The 21,736-nt window shown below is 48.3% G+C and overlaps 1 protein-coding gene across 4 annotated transcripts in view; it reads left to right on the top strand.

The window, feature by feature from the left end:
* Window positions 1–21,736, top strand: part of LOC102904007 (uncharacterized) — a 60,984-nt gene that overhangs the window by 23,348 nt on the left and 15,900 nt on the right. For all 4 annotated transcript variants that reach the window (XM_076552897.1, XM_076552896.1, XM_076552894.1 and 1 more), the window contains exons 4-6: window positions 3,486–3,560; window positions 4,808–4,946; window positions 6,340–6,440. In XM_076552897.1, coding sequence (XP_076409012.1) covers window positions 3,486–3,560; window positions 4,808–4,946; window positions 6,340–6,440 — 315 coding nt within the window. The remainder of the gene's footprint in view (window positions 1–3,485; window positions 3,561–4,807; window positions 4,947–6,339; window positions 6,441–21,736) is intronic.

The following is a 21,736-nucleotide window of genomic DNA, read 5'->3' as shown; positions in this document are numbered from 1 at the left end:
CCTCTGCCTGGGCTCACACACTCTGCTGAGTTCAATCCCAGCCTGGGGGCTTTTATCTTAGACAGGAGACTAAGTCTAATAAAGATGTATTTTTATTTTCATATGTGTAGGAGTGTTTTGCCTGACTGTATGTATATGTATATATATATACATGTATATATATACATACATATATATGTGTGTATATATACATATGTGGCACATATATATATATATACCATGTGCATATGTGTGTATGTATGTATGTATGTATGTATGTATGTATGTATTTATTTATTTATTTATTTATTATGTATACAGCATGTATGCCTGCAGGCCAGAAGAGGGCACCAGATCTCATTGCAGATGGTTGTGAGCCACCATGTGGTTGCTGGGAATTGAACTCAGGTCCTCTGGAAGAGCAGTCAGTGCTCTTAACCTCTGAGCCATCTCTCCAGCCCGCAGACAATGCTCTTCAGTGCTGAACCATCTCTTCAGCCCCAAGCGCTAACTGTACAAAGCCCACGGGTCTGCTGCAGTTTTCACATGGGTTGTTTTCCCAGTAGTACATGGGATTGTTGTTTCTCTCTAGACTTCTGTCTTGAGGGTGCCAGTCAGAGACTTGTTAAGCAAGGACATCTAACAATCGTGGGTTGGTGTGCCAGACAGCTCAGTTTGCTTCCACTTCTCTGTGTTTCTTTATTTTCCATCGTTCAACCAAAGTGAAAGCCTCAGGAGAGAAAAAAAGGGAGACTGGTGGAAGACATGGGCCGTGAGAGGGGAGAGAAGCCCGGGCTTGTTGGTGTTGGGTGGGCTCGAGACTGTTATTACCACAGGGAAGCACAGAGGGTGGCTGGAGTTCACCAAGGTGGCCTGGGGCCTCTGCACCCCACAGCGTTCTCCGAGACAGCTCTAGACTCCTGGGAAAACAGCGAAGGGGGCCCTGAACCAACAGGACACCCAAAGCTGTGGAAGCCTGGTACATAACAAGCCTGCCATCAAAAGCAGCCGGAAAGGAAGTGGCGGTGTGGAGTCAGTGCGGTCTCTGGGCTTTGCTGCTCATGAGCCATGTCCTAACCACCAGTGGGAACAACAGAACAAGGCTTATCGACATTGTAAATGTTGTTTGTTTGTTTATTAACGTGTGTGTGTGTGTGTGTGTGTGTGTGTGTGTGTGTGTTTACACACGCGCGTCATGATACAAAGGTGGAGGTCAGAGGACAACTTAGGGGAGTGGGTTGTCTCTTTCCACCATGTGGATCCCAGGGATTAACTCAATCAGGCTTGACAACAGCAAGGCTTTACTCACTAAGCCATCTTGCAGGCCCTCTCAAAGTACATTTTCATTTTGTTTAAGACAGAGTTTCTCTGTGTAACAGCCCTGGCTGTCCTGAAACTCAATCCTGTAGACCCGGCTGCCCTTGAACTCACAGAGATCCACCTGCCTATGCCTCCTGAGTGATGGGATTAAAGACTGATGGGTGGAAGTCAGATTGGTCTGGGGGCTGATTGGTGGGAGACTACTGGCTAGGGGCCTATTGGTGGGGGGGATCTAGGGCCTTATTGGACAAGAGGGGAGGAAAAGCTATCTTTAGCTGGCAGAAGTCCGGGGGCATCTGCTGAGCCAGCAGGAGGCTGGGGGCGCAGCCCTGTTGATTGGGTGCCCCTCTGAGAACTGCTTGCTCAGCTCCAGCCCGTTCTACTGAACCAAAACTGAGGCCTGGTCCCTGTCAGGGCTGCTAGGGGAGCCTGTCATGGCCCTAGTTTGCCCACTCCATCCTATCAAGACATGCTCCACCACTGCCCAGCCCAAAGTACAATTTTAATATACTCATTTAAATGATGGAAGGCATGTTAACTTTTTGCCTGTTGGGGAACATGATTTTAGGCGTCCCCAAAGAATATTATAAAGATTTTGATATACAATGAAAACATAAAGTTGTAGATTCAGGACCAAGTGTGTGTGTGTGTGTGTGTGTGTGTGTGTGTGTGTGTGGAGTTCCTGTTTTGGGTTCTAGTTCAATTAAAGTCAATGTGTCAGGAATTCGATTACAAAGTGGTTAATATGCTGTTCTTTTTTTTTTTTTTTTAAAAAAATAATTATTCTTTTTAAAATATATTTATTTTTACTTTATGTACATTGATGCTTCACCTGCATTCATGTCTGCATGAGGGTATCAGATCTTGGAATTATAGGCAATTGTGAGCTGCTACGTGGGGTCCTGGGAATTGAACTCTGGACCTCTGGAAGAGCAGTCAGTGCTCTTAACCTCTGAGCCACCTCTCCAGCCCAATATGCTGTTCTTATGTTCAGTGCATGGCACATGAAATATACAAATGAAAATATATTTGAACTTATTTTCACTGACAGCAGTGTGAAAGTGGAGGCATGTGTGCCCACACTCACCCGGGGACCCCAGGGGACAGCAGACTTGATTAACAGGAAGAGACACTCATTACCACAGTTCCCACCGGGGTTGTTTAAGGTGATTTGTCGTCTTTAAATCTGACTAAAGTATTTATGACGATCTACTTATATGATGCCTCCTCTTCTTCCCATAAAAGAGATCATAAACATCTGCCCAAACATCTAAGGCCGGCCTGAAACTTATCCTCAGCGGGCTTTCCCACATACTTCCTGAATCATCTACGCTGCGAATGCGGAATTCCTAAGCCCCTCTTTGTGTGTGGTCTGGGGAACGACTTGGAGACAGACCTGGGAGGCTCTGGGTACCCAGGACCGGGAATAGCAGGTGGGAGGGTGGCCGCCGGGTGTCGCTGCTGCGAGGACAAGAAGGTACGCCGACCAGCATCCCCGAGGATGCTGGGAATGTGCGCAGGTAGTGCCCCGCCCCCGCCCGCCCCTCACCCCAGCCTCTGTAGGAGGCTGGGACCCACCCCGCCATGGAAGAACGCTCAGCCCAGCGCCCAGTAATAAATGATATGAAATATTTTAGACTAGCCACTGGTCCTTTGAGCAACTTGGAAGCATGGTTTTTACAACTTGCGGATTTTCAGAGGCACATTTGGGAAGTCAAATGACTTCCTTTAAAACGGAAAAACCGTTTCGAAAGACTCTGGAAGGTGGGCTTAACACCCCTGGTCTCCCACCGTGGCCAGCCAAGGTTGGGGGTGGGAGGCAGGCAGCCCTTTACCTTGGAGTTGGAAGCCCATCTGCCCCCTGCAAGTGCAGGTCCCTGAGAAGAGATCACAGCATCCGAGGGCCCTCCGCCTCATCCCTGACGACACAAACTTGAAGGGGGAACCGATGGAGACTACAAACAGGTTTATGGCCTGCCAGCAGGGCTCTGGGCTCCAAATTGTCAGGCGAGGCAGTCCCCGGTGGTTTTGGCTAGGCGGGTGCGCAGGGCCCCGCGGTGCGCTCATTAGCGCCCACTCTGCTTAATGGCTTCCTGTGGCTGCTTGTTTACTTCTCCTGTGCCTGAGGCTTTGTTGCTGGGCCCTGCTCGCCCTGCTCACCGCTGCTTTGCTTTGCTTGTTTGCAGCCACAGCCCGGAGCCCCGCCAGCGTTCCCGCCCAAGGCCTCAGCTCGGTACCCTTCAAGGTCCAACACCTACCTGGTAAGACAGGACCCCCGCATGCAGGTCTCTGAGCATAAGCAGCACACTGTGCATCCCAAAGGTCCAGGAAAGGAGGATCTGGTCCCCTGCCGCTCGCTCCAGGCCGGCCTTTGCCACAAGGCCGTCCATCAGCGACAACTGCCAGTCATCTGCCCAGGAACTAAGCCGAGAGGAGACCCAAGCCCGGCACATCCCTGGGCCTCTGGACCTGGCTCTAAGGCTTGAATTGGCAGGGATTCCCCCTGGTCCTGGGTCCTTTAAATACTTCCTGCAGAGGGGGTACGAGTTCTTCCTTTAGAGAGCCACTGCTGGAATCGGAGATTGTCCAGTCCCCACAGAAAACCAGCTTAACCTAATGCCTCCCATTTCTGAATCCCCGGTGGTGGTGCTGTGGGTGGAACAAGCTACATTTTGAACATCCAAAACAAACCCCTAGCTAGAGGGCAGTGAAGGGCCGGTTTTACTTTACTTTTGGATTTGTTAACTCCCAGGCCACATTGTTGCTCAGGAGGGCCAGCGTGTTATGAACTCAGGCTAGGCTCTGTGTCTGCCAGCTCCCAGAAGAGAGTCACTTACCTAAGGCTGCCTAAGAGTCCAGGTGTTAATCTTAATCCCTGCACGGAAAGTGACTTTGGAATGGCCTTTCTCTGAGACAACTATGGGCTTAGTTACTTGATGCCGGAATCACCTATAAAAGCCACTTAGAACTATGTACATGAGTAGTTTTGCCTTTTCCCAAACTGGAAATGGAAAACGTCACCCTTAAGTTTTGAGTCTCTGGGACCCTGGGGGGCTTCTCTTCACTGCAAGTGTTGGAGGCATATGTCAAAACTGGCCATAGAGATGGACCCCTGTATCTACAAGCACAATTATATTTGAAAGAGGGAGAGTCTCGAAGCCTCCTTTCTGCTAAATTGGCAAGTGTATGTGCCTTATGGCAAACAGCATATTCCTGTGTGGCAATTAAGGTGGTGCCTGCCTTCTGATCGTTCCCTTTAATTGTTGAAATGTAAATGAATGCACAGAATTTATGGGCAGAAAACTTCAAAAGTATGATGGGTAGTATTAATTCTTGTGTCAATCTTGACAGGAACCCTGAGCCGAGGTAAGCCAAAATTACCCAGAAGGCACTCTGATGTTTAGACACGGGATTACGTTTTCACTCGTCTTCTGACTTCCAGTGTGCCGTTAGAAATGTCATCCTGCAGTGTGTATTTATTTATATACCCGTTCTCTTTGAAAATAAGATTATAGGGCTGCAGGATGAGCTGACCAAACGTGGAATCCTGAAGAACTCGAGTGACTATGAGGACTTCTGGAAGCTGGTTCAGGAGGAAGCTCTTGGAGTGGACATGAAAGAAAAGCTTCAGAAGATAAAATTTAAGTGTTCGTATATTTCTTTTCCCCCCCCCCTGTACTGGGGATTTTTTGTTACTTTTAAGCAGATGGTCCTAGGAAGTGACCAGTAGTCTGTTTTTCAGCTGTGCTGAACGATTTAAAAGCTGTATTGATTTCTAATCATTTTATTAACAAGACAAAGGTTTGGGGGACCGAATAAGCACCAGGAAGGAAAACGGTGAACGTGGGTGATGTTCGCCTTTCCGTTCAGTCAGCAGAGCTGGAGCTGTGGGGAACTGGGTCCGGGTGAGGAGGATTACGGAGTTTTTCCCCTGGACCTTGCCAGGGTTTCCCGCCTCTCTCACCAGAGTGAAGAAATTCGTTTTGATAACTGTTGACTGTTTACTCCTTGCTAAGAACTGAGTGTGCGTACTATGACACACGGGGTGGAGTTGGCAGGAAGGCTCCTTTGCCCGTGTCTGTGGGTGCAGTGCCCGGAAGGCAGCTGGCTTGCTGCGGGAAGGTGGCCCACCTGATGCGTGGTGGCGTAGCTTTTCACAGTGTATTGTCTGTCTGTGTGTCCTCAGGACTGAAGTCTGGGGAAACTCACAGGCTGTAAGTCTTTCTGGATGAGTACAGAAAGCCGTGCAGCTTGGGCGAGCGGTTTAAACTGTCTATGGGAGTTAGAGTTCACAAAGCGTTTTCACTGTTGAAAACACCTTTGTGTGAAGGTAATATACGGCAGTTCCCAAGGTCAGTTTAGAAGTGTGTCTGCTGTCAAAGCTGTTCTTGGCCTTCATGATTGTTCCTATTTTATAAAATATGAACAGTGGGCCGGGCGGTGGTGGCGCACGCCTTTAATCCCAGCACTCGGGAGGCAGAGGCAGGTGGATCTCTGTGAGTTCAAGGCCAGCCTGGTCTCCAAAGCGAGTTCCAGGAAAGGCGCAAAGCTACACAGAGAAACCCTGTCTCGAAAAACCAAATATATATATATATATATATATATATATATATATATATAAACCGTGTAGGGCTGGGAAGTTGGCTCAGCTAATGAAACATTTGCTGTCCAAGCAAGAGCACCTGAGTTCGATCTCCGGACCAGACCATGTAAAAGCCAGGTGTGGAGCTTAGCATATCATCTCAACCCCAAGGAGATGGAGACCAAGGGTCCCTAGGGATCAGTGCCCAGCCAGGCTCGCTGAATTGGCAAGCTCCTGGGCACTGAGAGACCTATCTTAAAAAGTAAGGTGGAGGGTCTGGAGAGATGACTCTGGTTAAGAGCACTCTCTGCTCTTCCCAAGAACAAACACTGAGCTGCATTGTCAACATTAAGCAGCCTATCTCAACACGAATTCACACTTTTCCTGCATCTAGGGTAATGAACATTTATACAATCACAAAGTTGGCTTGTTCATAACCCTCCAGTCTCTCTCCCCAGTGATGAACCCCAGGCCCTGGCCACCAGCTGCTTCTAGGAGAAAAGACACTGGGATGCTGGTCAGCACTGATCCGGACAGTGGGGCATGCCCGGGGGCACAGGTAAGAGTTCCTCTGGGGATGAAAAATGCATCTTCCAATGTAGTGGTTTTTTGGGGGGGGTTAATTTTTTTCTATTGAAAATGTTTCTTGTCTACCACATTTCCAGATTTTTTGTTGTTGTTATTTAGCAGTAAAATAGCCATTTAAGCAAGTAGTTGGTGTGGCATGCATTTTAAAATTGTTTTCTTTCTTTCTTTCTTTCTTTCTTTCTTTCTTTCTTTCTTTCTTTCTTTCTTTCTTTCTTTCTTTCTTCCTTTCTCTCTCTCTCTCTCTCTCTCTCTCTCTCTCTCTCTCTCTCTCTCTCTCTCTCTCTCTCTCTCTCTTTCAGACAGAGTTTCTCTGTGTAGCTTTGCACCTTTCCTGGAACTCACTCTGTAGACCAGGCTAACCTCAAACTCACAGAGATCCGCCTGCCTCTGCCTCCCGAGTGCTGGGATTAAAGGCGTGCGCCACCACCGCCTGGTGCATTTTAAAATTCTTATTGCATGAAAAGTAGTATTTTTACACCACCTATCTAATTTTTCTGAAGAATGTACAGCTGAAAAGCCATCTTCATTCCTGCACTCCTGGTGCATCTCAGGAGAAGAACCGTGGGACTGAAACAACTTGGGGAAGAGGGTTAGCAAGATAACTAATGAGTTACCTCTTACCAAAACCACAAACACAGTGGAACAGAGGACGCATTTATTGTGACTCTCAGTCTCCATGGAGGGTGTGGGGGGGGTGTGTGGGTGGGGAGGCGTGGTGCTCATGACTGTGGAGCATGTGGTCAGGTGGCTCCTATCATGGCAGAACAGGAAGCCAAAGTCAGCTGGACCCAGGGAAACCCACAGAGGCCCATCCCTGGGGGACCATACTTCCAACAGCTAGACATCACTTTCTCAAATGATCCACGGCCTCCCCAACGATGTCACCCGCCAGGGAATGAGTACCTAAGACACGAGACTATGGGGAGCATTCCATATTCAGACTTCAACAACTGCAAGCAGTTAGTTGTTCATTGAGAAAGAAAAGTATTCATTTTTTTTTATCCTGTAAAATCATGGTATAATCAATTCAGGAAGCCTTCCTCTCAGCCTATGCTTGTTGGGGATGGAGGAGCACTCAGTGACTAAGAGAACTTGCTGCTCTTCCTGAGGCCATTAGTTCAGTTCCTAGCACCCACACCGGGAAGCTCACATCTGCCCCTAACTCCCACTCCAGGGGATCTGAAACCTTCTGGCCTCAGTGGGCGCGTGTGCGCGCGCACACACACACACACACACACACACACACACACACACACACACACACACACACACACGAGCATGCACACACACACGCGTGCAAATCTTTTTTTTTTTTTTTTTTGAGCTGAGGACCGAACCCAGAGCCTTGTGCTTGCTAGGCAAGCACTCTACCACTGAGCTAAATCCCCAAACCCTACGTATATGCACATCTTCAAGAAAAAAGAAAGTAGGCTTTTGGTGATCCCACAGGGTCTGTGTTTCTGATGAGGAAGAGCTGTTCCATGGCGTGCAGGCTGCTCAGCTGAGCTGGATTCAGCCATTGCCTTAGGGAGACTTGGTTCTGCCTCTGTCCAGTTCTGAGCTCTACGGCAGGACGTGAGGCTGGTGAGCTGATCCACCACAAGCTTCCGGTCCTCCACTCGACCCTGCTGTTCTGTGTATCTCCACCTCTCCAGCTAAGGGATTCCATGCTAAGGAGCCTCTCCATCCAGGCAGAGGGCCGAAGTTTGGATATTAAAGACCAAAGGATCTCGGGAGTGAGCGTGGACTGTGCATGTTGGGCCAATGGTATTTCAGTTTTACTTGGTAGATTTTAATTTATACACTATCATGGTGATGGAGAAATCCAGTCCTGGGGAAGGACATCTGAGTTTGACTTTTGACCTTGCTCCCTAACCAGTGGCTTGGGCAGGACTTCAAGCTCCCTGAGTCACTTCTTTCTCTAGAGAGGTATGACAGTGTCCATTTAAAAGGACCTTATAAGAGGGGCCACACAGAAGGTTTAGGTACTGACTGCTCAGCTTGAAGACTGAATGCTGCTGAGAACATTTTCTTCCACCACAGATAGTTGTATCATCTTTTTTTTTTTTTTTTTTTTTTTTTCCTTTTTGAGATAGAGGCTTGCTACATAGCCTAGGTTGACCTCAAACTTGCAATCCTCCTGTCCCAGGCACCCAAATGCTGGGACTGTAGATGTGTGCCACTATACTCAGCTCGCATAGTCTTATTAACTTAGACACATTCCTTCCACTGTGTCCAGCCTATAGGCAGTGCCGAGCCATGCTCTCATGAAGACTGCCTCACACACAGGTGCAAGGAGCGCCTCGTTTTCAGTTCACTATGCACCATATTTGGGGGGAGGCAGCTGTCAGATGGATGAACTTGGCTGAGAGTTTGATTTACAGTCAACGGTTTAATTTACTTACCAACCGCATTCGCTGGAGAGGACAGAGGGCCCTTGACTGAAGACTCCGGATCCGTCTAGCAATTTTGAAACAAAATAGGTCACACACACAGTCCAGGAAAGGTGGTTTTCTGAAATAGTGGTAGAAACAGGCAGTTGTTGGAGACAATCACCATCTTTATCATCTTTGTAGAAATCTCAGCACGATAGGGGTCAGGTAGGTGTGGGGGAGGTGACTGGGTTTAGGTGAGGTTGTAAGGTCAGGATGAATGTCCTCATAAAAGGAGTCTTGGGGCGATTGCTCTCCCTCCTTCTACATGTGAGCACATAGTTGGGGAGGTGTCTGTCTCCATCTCTAGGACCTGCTGTGCTGGCTCCATGGTCTCTTAGGTCCACCTTTTGAGCCATGAGAAAATAGATTCCTGCTATTTAAACAACCCAGCCTATGGTATTCTGTGACAGCAACCTGAGCTAAGACAATATTCCAATATATGCATTTCACAGTTCCTTCTTAATCCTGGGTAGCTTCAGAGACCAGGAAGAGGATCCATGGGAGGATGTCAGGGAAGTAAAGTTCCAATCAATGTGAGTGATATTGAGCTGACCCACAAATATGGGTCAATATGACCAATATGACCCAGGAAGGGTCACAGTGCTTCAGCTAACTCACAATGTGTCATAACTTAGTAGAACAGTAGCAACTAGAAAAGTGAACATATGATGTGGAAGACAAGTGACCTACCACCCTCTCTCAGCAACTATTAGTTACCTATAGCTCTAGGGGGTGGGGCCTGGTGAGACCCCCTCCATTCCTGGTAGCATGTCAGCGGGTGGTGTCATTGTTTGGGACTTGTTTAGGTCACGGGTGCAGCTTCCCTGTTGTACATAGAAGACACACTCTTGCAGCAGACGTTCTAGGCCCCTGGCTCTTACAATCTGTCCACACACTCTCATGTGATGGTCCCTGAACCTTGGGTGTAGGAGTTGTGTTGATGTAGATGTCTCAACTAGGGCTGATCAGTTGTTATGTTGACCACTTGTGGATTTCTGTAATGGTCTTCATCTGCTGCAAAGGGAAGCTTCATTGATAAGACATATTTTTTTAAATGCTATATACTCATTAGTCAGTTTTTTAGATTTTTTAAAGAATTTCACACATGTGAGTGTTTTGCCCGCATGTATACCTGGTGCTAACAAAGGCCAGATGATGTGTTGGATCCCCTGGAACTGAAGTTCGATGTGTTTGTTAGCTGCCATGTGAGTGCTGGGAATCAAATCTCATGTTCACCGGGGGAGCAGCTAGAGTTGTTTTTTTTATTAATTAATTAATTAACTTTATAGCCCCTATCCACTCTGTTTCTGTTCAGAAAGGGGCAGGCCTCCCATGGATATCGACAGAACATGGCATATCAAGTTGCAGTAAGACTAAGCACCTCCCCTTGTACTAAGGCTGGGCAAGGCGATCCAGTGTGGGGAATAGGGTCCCCAAAGCCAGCCAAAGTGTTAGGGACAGCCTCTGCTCCCACTGTAAGGAGTCCTGCAAGTAGGCTAGCTACACACTGTCCTGTAGATGTAGAGCACCTAGGTCAGTCCCACGTAGGCTTCCTGGTTGTCAGTTCAGACTCTGTGAGCTCCTACAAGATCAGGTTAGTTGATTCTGTTGGTTTTCTGTGATGTCCTTGACCCCTCTGGCATCTACAATCCTTCCTCCCTCTCTTCAGCAGAATTACCTGAGTTTGGCTTAATGTTTGGCTGTGGGTCTCTGCATCTGTTTCCATCAGTTACTGGATGAAGCCTCTCTGATGACAGTTGGGGTAGGCACCAATCTATGAGTACAGCAGAATATAGTTAGGCATCATTACATTGACTTTTTTTTTTTCCCTCCAGTCATGTTTAGTTCTATCCTAGGTCTCTGAGTCATCTGGCCTCTGGGTCCTGGTGCTCTGGGCAGTGTCAGGGGTGGGCTCACTCTCTTGGCCTGGGTCTCAGGCTGGAACAGTCTTTGGCTGGCCACTCCCTCAATCTCTGTGCCACCTTTACCCCGTACATCCCACAGGCAGGACAGACTGTAGGTCGAAGGTTATGTGGCTGTGTTGGTTTCCCACTCCCTCCACTGAAGTCTTGCCTGGTCACAGGAGATGGCCAGTTCAGGCTACATATCCACTATTGCTTGCAGTCTTAGCTGGGGTCATCCTTGTAGATTCCTGGGAGTTTCCCTTGCACCAGGTTTCTACCTCACCCCAAAATGTGCCCCCTTTCCAGTCAGTACTTTCCTCCTTTATTCCACCCCTCAACTGATCCCTCATGTTTCCATTCCCCCTCGCCCCAGTCCACCCATGAAATCTATTCTATTTCCTCTTCTCAGGGAGATCCAAGCATCCCCGCCTTGAGCCCTCCTTGTTATCTAGCCTCTCTGGGCCTGTGGATTGTAGCATGGTTATCCTTTATTTTACATCTAATATCTACTTATAAGTGAGTACATACCATGTTTGTCTTTCTGGGTCTGAGTTATCTCAGTCAGGATGATTTTTTTCTAGTTACATCTATTTGCCTTCAAATTTCGTGATTCTATTTTTTTAACAGCTGAGTAATACTCCATTGTGTAAATATACTACGCTTTTTTTTTTTTTTATCCATTCTTCAGCTGTGGGGCATCTAGGTTGTTTCCAGGTTTTGACTATTGTGAATAATGCTGCTATGAACATAGTTAAGCAAGTGTCCTTGTAGTATGCTTGAGCATCCCTTTGGGTATATGCCCAAGAATGGTATAGCTAGAATTTCAGGTAGATCAATTTCCAATTTTCTAAGAAACCACCATATTAATTTCCAAAGGTGCTGTACAAGTTTGCACTCCCACCAGCAGTGGAGGAGTGTTCCCCTTACTCCACATCCTCTCTAACATAAGCTGTCATCATTGTTTTTGATCTTAGCCATTCTGACAGGTGTAAGAGGGAATCTCTTAATTCTTAATCTCTAAGCCATCTCTCCAGCCATGAGATTTTATTATTATTATTTTTTTATGTGTGAGTGCTCTATTTGCATGTACAACTTTATGCCAGAAGAGGGCATAAGATCCCACTATAGATGGTTGTGAGCCACCTTGTGGTTGCTGGGAATTGAACTCAGGTCCTCGGGAAGAGCACCAGTGCTCTTAACCACCAAGCCACCTCTCCCGCCCCCTTAAAATCTTTAAAAAATATTTTTTATTTTATATGCATTGGTTTTTTGCCTGGCTGCATGTCTGTGTGAGGGTGTCCGATCCCCTGGAACTACAGACAGTTGTAAACTGCTGTGTGGGCTGCAGGGAACTGAACCCAGGTCCTCTGGAAGAACAGCTAGGGCTCTTAACCTCTGAGCCATCTCTCCAGCCCCCTGGCCTTGAGATTTTTTTTTTTTTTAAATGAGCGTTTTGCCTGCAGGTGTGAACACCAGGTACATACAGTGCCTGTTGAGGGCAGAAGATGGTGTGAGATCCTCTGGAAATGGATATACAGACATTTCTGAGCCTCCAAATTCTTGGATTCTGGGAACTATACCCAACCCTGGCATCCTCTATCTCTTGATCCTCCTGTCTGAGCTATCTGAGTGTTGGGACACATCAGACCCAACTTTAACTCAGTAGCTCTCTGTGGGATGCTAATATTATTACAACCTCCATATTTAAATCGAGATGATTTAAAGGACCCTCTGTAATAATTAAAGGGCCGTGGGAAAAGACCCTGGAGAATGAACTAAAAGTAAACAGCGTCCTGGGTGAGTGTTTGACATGCGGACACCTGGTCCTCATGGAAGGCAGTGAGATGTAGGCCTGGCAGGTGACTGTCAACAGCACTGATGTGCCCTCAACACCCTCTTGGCTAATCTGCTCCCTCAGCCTGGGCAATGCTGTAACTAAAACTTTTAGCAGGACCCACTTTAGAGGGAGGAAAAGGATCGTGGGAGAAGCTGGTCACACAAGTTATCAAGTAACCACTGGGTACAGGATTAGCCCTGGATCCAAACCCACCCTACCTCTAACCATCTCCTTTAAACTGGGGATAACAAGATTTGTAGGACGGTGTGTGCAGGAAATGTCTCATGAACAACTATGAGTTTATGGATTCCAATAATTCATTTATTTTTAAGGATACATTTTATTATTTTGTGTGTATGTGTTTGTATGTGCGTTTATGCTTGTGGGTGCCCAAGGAGGCCAGGAGAGGATGCTAGATCCCCTGGAGCTGGAGTCCCAATGAACCGGAGCTGGACTCTGGTCCTCTTTGCCACTGAGCCATCTCTCCAGCCTCCGATGTCAAAATTCATGAGTAAATCAGACAGTGGCTTCAAACTCTGGACGCCTTCCTTTAATTGCCTTTGCTGTGTTACCCTTCACTTCCCCGCTGAGGAAAGTCAGGTGAATTTGAAATTAGTTTCAATACAGAGGCTGATGCAGCTCACACCAAACTGTGAGAAAGCCCCCTGCCTTTAATCTGGCCTGGCCCAGGGGAGGCCAAGCCCCTGTTTGGTCTGAAGGAGCAAGGCACACACACACACATCTGGGCTCCTGGTGGTGACTCAGGAGCTGCCGGGAGGAGGAGATGGTTCACAGCAAGGTGAGAAAAAAATAAAACTGAAATTGAGTTGAGGCTCTTTTAAACATGAAAAGGGGAAGAGGTACCACTGAAATTGAATTCAAAATGAATTTAAGGTAATGGCCCTGGCATCTTGTCAACAGGCAGGACCATCCAGGGTAGACCCCGGCAGCTGTGGAGGATGGTCTGGAGGAGAGGGCAAGACAAGGGCTGCTCCAACCTGACTCAGATCCGCACGTGCCGTATGCATTCAGGGCTTCTGTGTGCGCGCGGGCTCACGGGTTGGTGGTCTAACCACTTGGCATGAGATGCAGCTTCAGGCTGGTGTGCCATGAAGTTGGTGCTGAAGGAGGCGTAACCACTAAGCCAGGAGTCTTCTGAATTCGGCTTCCCGTGGTACCGGTGATATCATATGCTTTGTCCCCTGGGGATGGCCGTGTCTCCTCTCACCCCCCAGAGATGCAGGCAAGATGCCAGTGGTGCTGTCTAGGGAGGCCTGACAATGGCCCATCTGTCTCCCGAGTCCACTGCGGGAACTGCCCGCTCCAAAGCCAAATGCTGGCTCACTGGCTAAGTCCCCTTGGGAGAGCGCTTCCGTTGTTCGGGGATGATCCCTGCCACCTCTCTGGGATCGTTTAGCTTTCAAACAATGAGCATCCAAGGATGGAAGTTACCCTTTGCCTGTTCAGGAGTCGGTCTGATGGTGTGAGAGAAGCAAGCTGGTAATTTTGCCGCAAACTGAAGCCCTTATCGGTGTTGCTGATGGTCAAATGCAGGTCAGCTCCTGCGAGTCTTCTCCACATACCTGTCCTGGAGCAGGTGACTCTCTCCCGGGAAGATGGCACGGCAGGTTACTGTTTACACAGATGGAGCAGTAGCCCTAAAACCCACCAATCCCATAACACACGCTATACATACGGCTCAGTGATTCTGGATTAATGACCTTGGGATATGTGAGAATGTAAATGTCCAGGCCTTTTCTACTTCCTGAAACTCTGGGCTCGGCCCAGTCCTCCAGGGACTTCTAGTGTGGACACAGTTTGAGAACCAGGTGCTGGGCACCAGTTCAGTTCAAGTGTTCAGGCATCTGTGGTCCACCAGCCCTGTGTGGTACCTCACAGGCTTTTCCTGTCACACTTCCCTGGCCTCGCTGTAGACGCACATGATGGCAGAACACCTATACCTGAGATGGTTGTTCACTGGTGTGGATTTGCCCCGTCCTGGAACCTGGGGATAATGGGAACCACTTGGGAATCAGCCATTTGTTGTGGCTTTGGGTGTTGAGACAAGGGTCTCACTGAACAGTCTCTTTCAGACTGACCTCTTTGCCTCAGCCTCCTGAGTAGCTGGGACTGGGGGGGTGCCCTACCACAGCCAGCTGTGGGAAAGACTCAGGAGTGCTGGTAGTTTGGATTTGCAGCACTGGCCCTGGAACCAGGCCCTCACCTTCGCTCACCAAATGCTCTGGACTGAACAAATACCACCATCACCATCCTCAAATAACCAAACACACCACACCACCCCCGCCTGCCCACCCGCCCCACATTCACTGGAGACCAGGTTGCTTTGTTGTGCTGAAGGTCAGTCTGTGGGTTCACATGGCGGCAGCATGAGAGAGAGCCTGTGGCCCCAAGGGGAAATGCTGAAGGCCCTGGTGCTCTAGTGTGGATAGCCGAGGGAGACTTAGGCCTGTGTGCGTGAGGTCGCTCACCGTCGGCCCACTTTGTGCTTCAGGAAGGGCATGTCTGAGGCCCATGTCTCACCCTTCTGAACACTGGTAGGGCCTGCAGCTAGGGAGGCCCTTGATGCATCATTCCCTGGAGGAAGGTGAAAGAACAAGAGATTAGGAGAGGGAGGGGTGGGTGGGGCACTTGTGAGCGCAGACTAATCTTTCTATCAGTGGCCCGCTCTGGTGGAGGGCAGAGCCTTGTGGCCCGTGACCTGTTGCTAAGGCCCACCTTCCACAGCTACTGCAGGAGGGGGTTACTTCCAACAGGTAGATCTGACGGGCCGTCACACCACAGCCACTCAGCCTGCAGGCACGTGGCCTGAGCAGGGGCCCCTAAATTGGTTACTAGAAGAACACTGATGTGCTTCCAAATCAGACAGAGGTCCCCCCCCCCCACATCGCAGATGTTTCTTATCCCTAACCCCCCTGTTAATAGTCCGGTGAGGTCCGAGCACCCGAGCATTGTGCATGGCCAGTTTCAGTGCTTTGAGGGTTCTCAGATGACCCGGGTGTCTCTGCAGGCCTGTGTTCTGCCGTGCCCTTGTCTTTTCCCGAGTGGGTGTGTAGTTTAGAACTGGCACCCAACAGGGCGTTCTGCACAGGAGCTGGGTAGAGGAGAGAGAGGAACAAGGGGATGAGAGAACAGGGCAAGGAGGAGGGCAGAGACTGAACAGGAAGTGGGGGGCTTGAGAAAGTCACTCCGTGGAGAGAAGGGGTTGGGGGGCTTGGTTGGCTTTGATTTTGCTGTGTGTGTGTGTGTGTGTGTGTGTGTGAACATGTGCCTGTGAGGGCCAGGAGTCAAACACACACACACACACACACACACACACACACACACACACACATACACACACCACACACACCACACACACATACACACACACACACACCACACACCACACACACACACACACACACCACACACACACATACACACACACACCACACACCACACATACACACACACACCACACACACACACACACACACACACACATACACACACCACACACACCACACACACATACACACACCACACACACCACACACACATACACACACACACACACCACACACCACACACACACACACACCACACACACACATACACACACACACCACACACACACACACACACACCACACACACACACCACACACACACATACACACACACACCACACACACATACACACACACACACACACACCACACACCACACACACACACACACACACACACACCAACAACAAAATGCCAAAAAGAAAACTCTGCCCCCTTGTGACCCTCTTTTGCTCAAGACCTTTTATGTAAGCCCTTAAAGCAGTTATACAAATCCCTTATGAACAGTAAATCATAAAGACATTTATGTTAAAACAATTCTTTGTTACACATAAATGTCACCGTTTATTAAAGACAAAGGCAAATTTGCATGCTCAAGGGCTGATATGCTTATTTGTTTTACATAAAGAGTCACATCTTTGTTGAATATTGGATCCTTCAGGACACAGAGCATACTCAGCGTTTAGCAGAGTGGATCGATATTTAGATTTTATAACCTCCAGCTGAAAACTTCACTAAGCATATGTACATAATAATGCTAGCAGAGTACATCTTCGATGCTGAGAACTCACTAAGCACATATACATAATGGTAGCAGAAATATGTTTACAGCCATCCTAAGCATAGCTACATCATAACAATAATAGGAGAAGTATGTTTGCAACCATTTTCAAAAGTTTTGGAGATTCTGTTCTAATCCCAAGCCAAAATTTACTCAATAATACTTTGAAAAAGTCAAATTCAAATCAGCAGCTCAACTAGAAGTGTTTAAAACCAAACATTCCAACACAATACAGTCCAAAGATGCACTGAATTGATAGTTATCCACTAAGAAATGATGGTGGGGAAATATTCAGAAACCTTTTATGTTGCAACATTTAATTACTTTACTTTGTATGAGGTCATGACCCACTGTTTAAGCAGCTGTGTTCTGGAAGAGGCTGTGTGTCTAGTTAAGAAGACTAAGTAAGCATTTGATTTTTTTTTTTTTTTTTTTGGTTTTTCAAGACAGTGTTTCTCTGTGCAGCTTTGGTGTCTGTCTTGGAACTCACTCTGTAGACCAGGCTGGCCTCAAACTCATAGGTATCCACTTGCCTCTGCCTCCTGAGTGCTGGGATTAAAGGCGTGCGCCACCACCATCCGGACAAATGCTTACTTCTAACCTTAACTAAATATCACTCTCCCATCCATTCATACATTTACCCACCCTCATAACCATCTACCCTCTGACTCACCGTGTATTCATAAGCTCATTGTCCATACTTCTACCCATCTCCCTGTCTGTCCATTCATCTTCCTAGCCATCTGTACACCTCTTCATCATCCACTCATCCACTATCCATTTACCCGTCTGTCCATCACCTTGCCCATCTACTCATCTATCTACCAATGCATCCATTCATTAAAAATCTCTCATTTGGGGCCCGGGAAATTGCGCTCAGTGGTCAAAAAACGCTGGTCTTGCAACCCTGTTGATCAAAGATCAATCACTGGAACTCACATACAAAGCAAGATTTGATAGCACACTCTGCAATCCCAGCACTCTGGTAGGCAGAGATAGAACTGCCTGCAAAACACACACACACACACACACACACACACACACACACACACACACACACACACACGGTACATACTCATTTAAAAGAGATGTGGTGCTGTATGCCTGTAATCCCAGCACTGGGGGAGTAGACAAGAGGACAAACGGACTGGGGATTCAGGGTCATCCTTAGCTACGTAATGAATTTGAGGTCAGTCTGGACAATCTAAAAACCTCATCTCAAAAACCAAAAACTAACCAACCCAAAAACAAAATTCCTCATTGATTTGGCTTTAAAATAGACTGTGAGAAGTAGGCAGATGAGCTAACTTGTCAAGGGACTAATGTTTTGATAGTTTTAAAGCATCTGTGTGCTGGGCAGTGGTGGCGCACGCCTTTGATCCCAGCACTTGGGAGGCAGAGGCAGGCAGAGCTCTCTGAGTTCTTGCCCAGCCTGGTCTACAAAGTGAGTTCTGGGACAGCCAGGGCTACACTGTGAAACCCTGTCTGGAAAAAACAAACAAAACAACAACAACAAAAAAAACATAAAACAACAACAAAAACCCAAACCAAACAAACAAGCATCCCCATGCTGAAACGTGATGTGTTTAGAAGGGATCTGAAGTACCTAAAGGGACCAGGGTAATAGCTAATGCGAAAATTTCACAGAAATGTGTCTCTCTTCTGTTGTCTTCGGAGCTGACTGGTAGCAGGAACTTGGCGTTTCTATTTTCTTTTCCCTTTCCCATAAGCATCCTTCTGGGGTGAGTACTGAGTACCAGCACCTTCACTGAGTACGGAGAAAGTGGTTAGGATGACAGTTGAGCAAAGGTGTTCCTGACAGACGGGATGTCTAAACATCCCCTGGGACTCCAGTGATTGGATTTTAAAGGACTTGTGGACTCATCCTGCTTCCCACCCAGCCCTTCCTGGGACTGGTGGCTGGAGCCAGGGAAGAGCCTGCAATGGTTGCCCCTCTTCGGTCTCTGCCCTGCTGTCTACAGACCCCCCCAGACAGGACGCTTGTCTTTCACCGCCCACAGAAAGTGGAGAAAGTCTGACCCACCTTCCCAAGGAAGAGGTCACTCGCTTGCTCGCTCACAGAAAAAGCACTTTCCTGAAGGAGATGAGAGCATGCTTTCCAAGCGTGTGGATGACCCTTGAAGACGGTTTCTCTTGTCTCAGAGCTTAGAGGGGTGGAGCTGTGGGCATTCAGACCATAAACAGCCTGTAAACACTTAAATCTGCAGCTTGTGGGTGGGGCAGGGCATACTCCCGCCTCCCCACCCCGCCCCCCCCACCATCTGTTCTCCATGCCCCAGGCCTCTTTGAACATTTGCCTTGGCTTGTAAACGCATTTATTCTCAGCTTCAAGGTGATGCCATTTTGCCAACAGAGGCCTCTCTGTTCAGTCTTCCTCCTTGACTCCTCAGGGCGGAGGCTAGGTGCTGACAGGAGACTTTCTGTTCCCTGTCTCCCACATAGAGCTTGAGGCACACCCTCTGTTGTATTTGAGTAAAGCTGGGGTCCCGAGTGTGACACAGGCTGGGATCTCACTGTCTGGGGGAGACCCTTCACAGTGTGTGTGTGTGTGTGGTGTGTGTGTGTGTGTGTGTGTGTGTGTGTGTGTCCGTCCTGCAGAACATCAGCACAAGCCCTTTGTAAGGAGTGGAGCTGAGTGGACTCCCCTGTGGCATGAGATGAACCGAGAGTGTGAGCATGCCCAGTGTCACGTCAAGTGAGGCCCCTTCACCGTGCCTGTCCTATGCCAGCACTGCATCCCTTCCTGCTGGCTGTCCCCCGAGGTCTCACCTCCCAGTCTGCAAGCCTTGTGCGCCACTCCCGTTGGCTGTCTCCTCCTTGCTGTCTCTGGCCAGCCACCTGGTCTCTTGCTGTCCCTCGTTCATCCTGACAAACTCCCACCCTGGACCTCGGCACATGCAGGTGCTTTGTCTGGAAATCCTACCTATGTGTCCCTGCCGGCAACTCCTTCCCTTCGGGTCTCGGCTGTGAGGCCAGTGCTGTTTGGTTTAGGGGGATGGAAGTCCATCTGCTATTTAGTTTCCTTTTTAGCACTTACTGCTATCTAACATAATTTATATTTTATTACATTTTCTTCATTTTTCTCTTTATTACTGTATTACCAGTGTGCAGGAAAGGGCCTGGCATTCAGCATTTGATACATTGCCGGAAAGACTGGAGAGATTTTAAGAAACTTTCATTTCACATATATGCCATGTCTGCATAAGATAAATTTCACACATACCACACACACACACACACACACACACACACACACACACACACACACACACCATGTTGACATGTCTGCATAAGATAAATTTCACACATACCACACACACACACACACACACACACACACACACACACACACCATGTTTACATGTCTACATAAGATAAATTGCACATACATACCATGTCTGCATGTGTGCATAAGATAAATTCATACTATTTAAGGGCATAGACAAGCTCAGCATGCGGGCAGGGTCTTCTGTCCCCTGGTAGAGCAGCCATCTCTTGCCCCCTGCTCTCTGCCTGCCGTTGCCCCCTCCTCCACCCCTGCAGATCTCCTCTGGTTACGTCCAAACTTCCCAGTGGCTCCAGTCAAAGGACTCTGTCTCCCCTCAAGGATTTCTGGTCTCTGTGATGGTGTGTGCCCCTTGGTTTCACATGGGTTTTTTACTGCCTCACCCTGGAGTAGCTCAGAGCAGAGTCCAAACACACTGCTTGGCTGGGGCTCACGCCTGGACTCCTACCGTGGAGCATCCATGCTCCTGACCCTGACCCCCATCCCTCAGCATCCAGGCTGGTTTTTCCAGTTCTTTCCCATCTCTTGTTGCCTGTGCATGCAGTGTCCTCCTTTCTGCCCACGTGATGTTTCACCCTCAGCCCGTTATCATCAGATATAGACTCAAACGTCTCCAGGCCAGAAGATTCCTCGTATTGGTCCACCGTTATGCGCGTCTCAGGGACAGTCATTGAGAAGTAGGGTGACCAAGGCCATCGTCATTGGCTTTGCCTTCCCCTGGCCTTGGTAAGCTCCTCCCACCCAGCCACATCCACTCATGGTGAGCTCAGAAGGGACTTAGGACATGCTGGCTTGCGTTTTCGTCAAACGTCCAGTGTCCCTCACAGAGCCTGACAGTGGGGCGAAGTGGCCTCCGGTGCCTGGGGTGCCTGAGCACTTCTGACCTTCACTGGGGACATTTCCTCCTTTGCTGTGACGACAGTGACTTAAAACTGACTTCCGCCGGGCGGTGGTGGCGCACGCCTTTAATCCCAGCACTCGGGAGGCAGAGCCAGGCGGATCTCTGTGAGTTCGAGGCCAGCCTGGGCTACCAAGTGAGCTCCAGGAAAGGCGCAAAGCTACACAGAGAAACCCTGTCTCGAAAATCAAAAAAAAAAAAAAAAAAAAAAAACTGACTTCCACCAAGCACGGGTCATAAGCACTCAAACCCACAGCGTCTATGGCCGTGAAGTGAAGAGGAACGGGAATTCAAGCAAGGACAAACCGGCTGCTCTGCCCCATGACCCCGTTCTTCCGGTTATTTCTTGCAGACCTTGGGCAGACCCGACTTCTCTGTATTTCAGTTTCCTTCTTTCTGACTTGGGGGAGCTCACTGGCCCATTGAGGGTCTCAGCTTCAACAGGGCTACTTTGTGTTTTTAACTAAACACACCGAGTTACAGAAAGGGCTCACAGAGTGCTTCCTTTAGCAGTTCTTACTTAGACTTAAAAGAAAGCATGCTACATTTAAAACTGCTTTTGGTTGGAATTGGGAATTAAAAAATGAAAACAATGGCAAGAAAGGATTTTTGGGGAGCCCTCTCCCCCATATTGTTATTAGTTGGAATAAACCCGGCTCAGATAATGCCACAGCTGCTTCTGTACTTGTGGCATATATTTAAAGGAGGATTCCCTGTGGTCAACACCTGGTTTTCTTCTTTAGTATATGAGTAGGG

The sequence above is a fragment of the Peromyscus maniculatus genome, chromosome 16, assembly GCF_049852395.1.
Source record: "Peromyscus maniculatus bairdii isolate BWxNUB_F1_BW_parent chromosome 16, HU_Pman_BW_mat_3.1, whole genome shotgun sequence".
NCBI lineage: Eukaryota > Metazoa > Chordata > Mammalia > Rodentia > Cricetidae > Peromyscus > Peromyscus maniculatus.
Note: the sequence above shows the minus strand (reverse complement) of the source record. Positions and strands in the feature narration are given on the sequence as shown.